The sequence below is a fragment of the Myotis davidii genome, unplaced genomic scaffold (assembly GCF_000327345.1).
Source record: "Myotis davidii unplaced genomic scaffold, ASM32734v1 scaffold673, whole genome shotgun sequence".
Classification (NCBI taxonomy): Eukaryota; Metazoa; Chordata; class Mammalia; order Chiroptera; family Vespertilionidae; genus Myotis; species Myotis davidii.
The window spans coordinates 1,159,834-1,166,995 of NW_006286677.1; the positions used below are offsets into that span (position 1 = coordinate 1,159,834).

The 7,162-nt window shown below is 55.9% G+C and overlaps 1 protein-coding gene across 1 annotated transcript in view; it reads left to right on the forward strand.

Annotated features, from left to right (window-relative positions):
• Positions 1 to 6,790, forward strand: part of LOC102758445 (integrin alpha-11) — a 25,935-nt gene extending 19,145 nt beyond the window's left edge. The window contains exons 9-12 of the mRNA XM_015560437.1: positions 281 to 423; positions 1,862 to 1,972; positions 5,452 to 5,537; positions 6,568 to 6,790. Of these exons, the coding sequence (XP_015415923.1) occupies positions 281 to 423; positions 1,862 to 1,972; positions 5,452 to 5,537; positions 6,568 to 6,790 (563 nt within the window). The remainder of the gene's footprint in view (positions 1 to 280; positions 424 to 1,861; positions 1,973 to 5,451; positions 5,538 to 6,567) is intronic.
• The last annotated feature ends 372 nt before the right edge of the window (positions 6,791 to 7,162 follow it).

Here is a 7,162-nt window from a genome sequence, read left to right on the forward strand (position 1 = left end):
TCCCTTCACTGTCAGCCTCATTTCCCTTCCTCCTCCTCTGCCTTCCTCTTCTCTTCGGTTCCTTTCTTTACTCCTTTCTCCTTCGTCGTCGCTTGCTCTCTGCATGGGCGTTTCCTGCCCACACTGGGCCTCCTGAGGGGAGAGGAGCAGCTCTTTGCTGGCCAGCCTGGCAGGCTTCCTGGAGGAGGCTGACGTTCCAGAGGCTGTTTTAAATGAGAGGCAAACAGTCTTGGGTGGAAATGTGGCTTCACTTCATGGTCTTGCCCTCTCCCTCCTGCAGGCATCAGGTACAATGCCACCATGGATGAGAGGCGGTACACGCCACGAGCCCACCTGGATGAGGGCGGGGACCGATACACAAACAGGGCTGTCCTGCTCTCCTCCGGCCAGGAGCACTGTGACCGGATCAGCTTCCATGTCCTGGTGAGCCTGACGCCCTGCAGCCCCACTAGCAGAACCCAAGTTCCCACAGGAAGGGGACACGGAGCTGGGATGGGGGTGCTGCCGCAGGAGAGTCAGATTGCTCAGCCGGTGCCAGCAGCCCTCAGGGGGCCAGCCAGTGGGCAGTGCCCTAGACCATGGCCACCCCACACTCAGGCCCCAGAGAAAAGGCCATGGGGACACTCCGCCTACACTGACAGCACCCTCCCCCGAAATTCCTTCTTCCCCAGCTCTCAAGCGCCCACTGTTTCCTTAGCAGGGGATGAAACGTGGAGTGGGTGCGCTCAGTGAGGTCTAGTGGAAAGAGCAGGGTCAGCCAGCAGGGACCGTGGCTTGGAAAAAAAGAATAAGCAGGCATCGATTAAAATGAAGACCAGGCAAGGCCAGTGAGGTGGACAAGCTGGGAGGAGGGGCAGAGAGAGGCCAGCCTGGCAGAGAGGGAGAACCCATGAGGGCCTGGCGCCCCATTTAATGGATAAAGAAACCAAGTACCCAGGCCACAGCTCAGCCTCAGGGACACAAGCATGGGCGCTCAGAGCCCCCCTGCCCCAGGAAGCAATGGGCACAGTCAGCAAAGCTAGTGGGTGAGAAGCCCTCGCGCCTGTTAACAGGGGGCCTCTTCTGAGGTCCTGGTAACGGGGCCTCAGAGTGTGGCCCCGGGACCAGCTGTGCCCCATCACCCCGGACCTTGTTAGGAAGGCACATTTTCAACCCCCATCCCAGACCTACTGAACCAGAAGCTCTGGGGGTGGGACTCAGTGTCTTAACAGCCCTCCCCCCATCCCGGGGACCCTGCAGCTCCTCCCGTGTGGGAGCTACGGCCTTAATAAAAAGAAGCCACGCATGTCAGGATCGGGGTTCCCTCGGGGGAGGTTTTTTAGGCCCCTCCAAGCATCCCTCTTACCATCTGTAGACAGACCAGCCGGAATCACCCCTATTTTGGCCACAGGCTGTGCCTTCATGGGTTTAACACACTGAGTCAGCCCTGTCACTGTGCCCGGCCTGTGCTAAGAGGCTTCGGAGGGAGGAGGACCGACACACAACCAGGAGCTTGAGAGCCATGTGGCGGTGGCGGTGGCGGGTCTGGACAGGATGTGGGGATGGGTGCTGCCGGCTTCCTGGAGGTGGAGGTGTTGGGAGGTGGGTGCCCGGCCATGAGGAATGAGCAGGAGCTTGGGGAGACACAAAGCAGCCAGGTTGCCACTGGCCGAGCCCAGGGGCCTGTCCAGGAGACACACTCTCCAGCTGCGGCCCCGACTGGCAACCTCCAGCCCCCACGGCAGCTCCCCTACCCCGTCCTCGTGCTGAGGGCCCACAGGGCACTGCCCTCCCGGTTAGGGAGGTGACGTCCCTCTCAGTGGTCCCGGCCCAGGAACGGACGTCCCCTCTGCCCTCACCGTCCTCACCTCCTCCCGCACAGGACACCGCTGACTACGTGAAGCCAGTGGCCTTCTCGGTGGAGTACTCCTTGGAGGACCCCGACCACGGCCCCATGCTGGACGATGGCTGGCCCACCACCCTCAGAGTCTCGGTACGTCCTGGCACACAGGGCGCACAACCCCGATGCATGCCCCAGCCGCGCCCCTACCTCCTCCGGAGGCCCAGACCCGAGGGGGCAGCCCCGAAGGAATTCTCCCCCTGCCCCTGCCCGCAAACCCGCAACACGCTCCCGCCCGCCTCCCTGTGGCCTGTGCTGAACCATCTTTTGAGGAGGAGGGACCAGGCCTTCTCCTATTGGAGGCGCCCTGTACCCCAGCACAGGGTGAGTGTTGAGTGGGTCACAGGATGAGGGGCCTCAGAGCTCATCGCTGCCTCGCTTACAGATGAGGCCCTGGAGGCCGAGAGGGCCTGGTCTGCGGCTTGTTGAATGACTGACTGGCTGAGAGCAGACACCCTTCCCACCTGCTCCTAAGTTTTCCAAAAACAGGTGCTTTCGCCTCATCCTGGGCTCTGGCCCCGCCCTCACCCACGTTTTCTAATCCCTGGCTCGAGGGGCATCGGAATGTTCTGAAACCTGACACGAGCTCCGACACCTGCCACTCCTTACGGGTCCCACTCAGAGGAGATGTCAGCCGGTGCCATTCTGTGCGAGCTGCGCTGGGAAACCAGGCAGATATGTAAACGGCAGGATCTCAGACCTGAGCCCTCGGGATTTAGGAAACAGCTCTAAACAGACCACAAGGCTCTCAAGACGGTGACCTGCGAGGTCTGGTCTCTGAGAATGACTGCACAGAATCCAGCCGGCAAACAGTTTCAGATACTCAATTCATGTTCTCACCTGTGTTTCTCCAACATAACAGGGTTCCAATAATATCACTTCTGAAAATCCCCTCTTTGCTTCCATTCACCACGATCAAGTCCCCTACCTCCCCCGGCATCGCCTCTTCCCAGACCTCCCACACTCTGCTGCCCGACCCTCAGCCTTCACACTGCCCTCTCCCTCCTGCTCCTGAGTCACAAATGCGTAAGAGAGAGGCAGCCTTAAAATGCAGTAGAGCGGGAGAGACCTGGACTGACAACGCCAGGAGACGGGACGAGCTGGGTGCACCAAGTCATCAACGTTTTCCCCATCACAGTAATTACGAAGCCATGACAGCACATGACTGACTATGTGTCACTCATTGTACACACGGAAGCACCTGATGCAGGTCCATGTGCAGGGTACTCAGTGCTCTGACACCAGTGACCTGGATGCAAGTTGGTGACAAGCGTCACCGGCCAGGCCAGGTCGAAGAGCTCCGAGGACGTGTAATGGAGCAATCAGATGATAGGGTGGAGGGGCTTCCTGGAGGAGGTGGCTTTTGACTAGATCTTAACGGATGATGTGCAGAGATGAGGAGGATGGGCTTCGCTCCAGGAGCACTGTCAGGAAAATGGAAAGCAGCAAGGTGAAGAGATGTGTAAAGAGAGGGTGAGAAATCAAGCCATAGAAGACCGTCTGGGGCACACTACTGAGGGCTTTGCGAAGCAGCGAAGCTTCTAGAAATGCTGTTCATCTGGACTCCTCGCCCCCAACAAATTAGAAACATTCTCCTCATCACTCTTCTACAGGCTTACTTAGCTTCTGTTAAATGCCCAGCACTGACCTCGTGGGGGAATGAGCCATTCCATATAATTGAGTATAACAGCTGCTTATGACATGAAAGTATTCCTTTTAATGAACTGGATGGGAATTTTCCCGAAGGTTGTTATGTGGTTCCCACACTTCGTACAGCACGCTGGACAGAGGCGGGACGGACTCTGTTGGAGCCCTGAAATCACCTAAACGCACGGTCGCTACAATACAGTGAAGCCCCCGAGGCCACCAAAGTGTCCTGAATTGTGTCCCTTCGCAGAATGACCTCTCTTTGCCCAACTTCATGTGGCTCTGCCGTCTTCTTTCCTGGCGCTATTGCAGTGTGCCTGCTTCTAGCTGCAAGTCCTCCTCCTCCCCTCCCCCCACCACTCCACCCTGTGATGGGGAAGCCGAGGGGCCGGCTTCATAGGAATGTGTCTAAATGAGCATGTGGATCTAAGTCAGTGGTTCTCCACCTTGGCTGCACATTAGAATCACCTGGGAATCTTTTCAAAATCCTGATTCCTGTGCCTCATCCTCCGGAAATTCTGTTCCTTTGTTATGGGGTGGGGTCACAATATTAGTAACAAAGAAACAGAATTTCCGGAGGATGAGGCCCAGAGATCAGGATTTTAAAAAGATTCCCAGGTGATTCTAATGTGCAGCCAAGGTTGAGAACCACTGATCTAAGTAAAGGCCAGGAGCTCACCTTTGAGAAAAGTTGATGAAGTGAAGATACACCTGGCCTCTGTGGCACCTGCTTCCCCTCCCCTGGGCTTGGGCTGAGTTCTTGGGAGTGACAGTCGCTGCTCCTCAGGGGCTTGACTTGAGTACCCAGCTGCCTGCGTGGGCCAGGGCACATCAAGCTCAACATGCCCCTCAACCGAATGTGCCCCTAAGCCAGCATGCCCTCCACTTAACCCTCCACTTAGGAGTGAATGGTGCGGCCATCCTTCCAGACCTAAAAGAGAGACTCGGCCAACATCCGGGGCCCTTTCTCCCTTCGCCCTAGGAGCCAGAGGGCCTACTGGTCCCTCTCTGAGGTCCATGAGCTGTTTCCTCCTCTCCACACCCACTGCCACACTGACAGCATCACCACCTCCTTCAGGAACATTTCAGCGGCCTCCTCGAGGTCTCCCTGCCTCTGCTCTTGACTCTTCAAGTTCATCCACCCATGGAAGCCAGGGGGGCCTGCAGTCTGCAGGTCTGGCAGCTCACTCCCTGCCAAAAGTAGTTCGTGGGTCCTCTCAGTTGTAAGGCATGGCCCCAAGGCTCCTGGGAACTGGCCCTGCCCATCTCTCCATCTCCCCCAGCCCTGACTATAGCGACACCAAACTACCCGCCGTTTCCCAAACTCCGCATGCTGCTCCTGCCTCAGGACCTTTGCACAGGCTCCTCCTTTCTCCAAGACTTTCCTCTCCCTCTGGTCCATCGCTAATGGCTCATCCTTCAGAACTTCCCTGACGCCTTCTCTGACCATCTATAGGACAAAATAACCATTTCCTCCCTCCGCCTCTGCTATTCGTCATACAGATTTCTTCTTTGCACATTTCACACTAGAATTAGTTGTTCACACAGCAGTCTTCCCCATGAGCTGAGAGCAGAGTCTGTGTCTTCCTCATCCGAGAGCCCTAGGATAGCCACTCACACAGAAGATGATCAGTGCGTGTTCGCCGGAACGGGCCTGCTGGGGAAGTGGGCACTTTGTGCTCCCAGCTCAATTAGGGTCTGAGAGGGACCCAGGAGGAGTTGAGTTTTGAGCTGTCTTTTAAAGAAGGGAAAATCTACACAAAAGCATGAGAAACGGCAGTGCGGTGTCTGAAAGGGGCAGAAAAGACGAAGCCCGTGTCTAGTGCAGTAGAGGAGCTGGTGTGCTGTGGGGGTGAGGGGCGTGGTCTCCAGGCTGTGGGTTTCCCACCCAGCCACCCCCTGCCCCCTGGCTCTCCCCGGTCCAGGTTCCCTTCTGGAATGGCTGCAATGAGGATGAGCACTGTGTCCCTGACCTCCTGCTGGATGCCCGCAGTGACCTGCCCACAGCCATGTGAGTCTGGCTCCCCCTGCCCCTCCCTGACTCCTCTCCCTTCCCTGCTGGTGCGGCTGGGAACCCCAGGGCCCTGGATTAATCCCTGCACATCCTTCTCTTAAGCAGCACGGATCACATACTGAACTTGGAGCCTGGTCTAGTCCAAGCTCTGCCTCTAACTCCTGGGTGGCCTCAGGCAGGTCTCCTCCTTCTCTGGGCCTCAGGTGCCTCCTATATAGAATGAAACCTGCGAGTCTAATCAAACCTCTTCAAACTTCATTTAGAAAAGGGAATCCTTTCTTTGGAGCTCATACTACAAAACAGACAAAAGGTGGAGACCAGGGCCCTGGAGATCCAGGTCCTCGTCCTCCAATCCCAGACGAGGTGACCTTCACGGTTCATTGACTGGCTGTGTGAGCTCCATGCTAAGGAGACTAGCATAGGGCGCCTGCCATCGCCTGGAAGACCCAAACTAGCCTACAAGGAAAAGGAAAGAACAACATCCTATTTTGCATTTATGTTTTCAAATTTTTTGTGCTCAATTTTTAAAACAACTATGAGGTGATTTAGATAGAAGACATACACACTGTGACATATACAAAAAAATAGAAATAGCCACTCAAACCTTGTAGAAGGATGAAGAAGCAAATATTCCAAGCACCTAGGCTAGTGATGGCGAACCTATGACACGCGTGTCAGAGGTGACACACGAACTCATTTTTTTGGTTGATTTTTCTTTGTTAAATGGCATTTAAATATATAAAATAAATATCAAAAATATAAGTCTTTGTTTTACTATGGTTGCAAATATCAAAAATTTCTATATGTGACACGGCACCAGAGTTAGGTTAGGGTTTTTCAAAATGCTGACACGCCGAGCTCAAAAGGTTCGCCATCGCTGGGCTAGTAATCAGAATGATCTCTGCGTTTAGCTCTGAGCTTCCTGGCAGCCAAAGGACAAGTTGCTGAGCAGAGAGGTGATGCATGAGTAAGGTCTCCCCTCCTGCCCCCCCCATCGGCCTGGTCCCTGGGGGTCTCTGTCCTGCAGGGAGTACTGCCAGAGGGTGCTGAGGAAGCCCACTCAGGACTGCTCCGCCTACACGCTGTCCTTCGACACCACGGTTTTCATCATCGAGAGCACGCGCCGGCGGGTGGCGGTGGAGGCCGTGCTGGAGAACAGGGGCGAGAACGCCTATAGCACCGTCCTAAATATTTCACAGTCAGCAAACCTGCAGTTTGCCAGCTTGATCCAGAGGGTAAGACCGCAGTGACCTGCCCAGCCCGCCTGAGGCGAAGGGCAGAGGCAGGAGAGGAGGGCTCAGGCCTGGCTGCACATTAGACTCCACCAGGGAGCTCACAAATTCCTGTGCCCAGACTTCTCCCCAACTTCTAATTGATCTAGTCCGGGCGGGGCCTGGATCAGCTGCCCAGGTGGAGGCAGTGTACCACCAGGACTGAGAACCAGCAGTCGGAGGGAGTCTGAGCCCTTCAGGAACATGGGGAGGAAGGCCCTTCAGCCCGTGTCCTTGGCACTCACGCACACAGACGCATAAACACGCGTACACCAAGCCTGTGTGCACCAGACATTACCCCCAGCTTCCTCAGAAGGGGCCTTCCAACAAGAATTAGAACATGTTATGCTT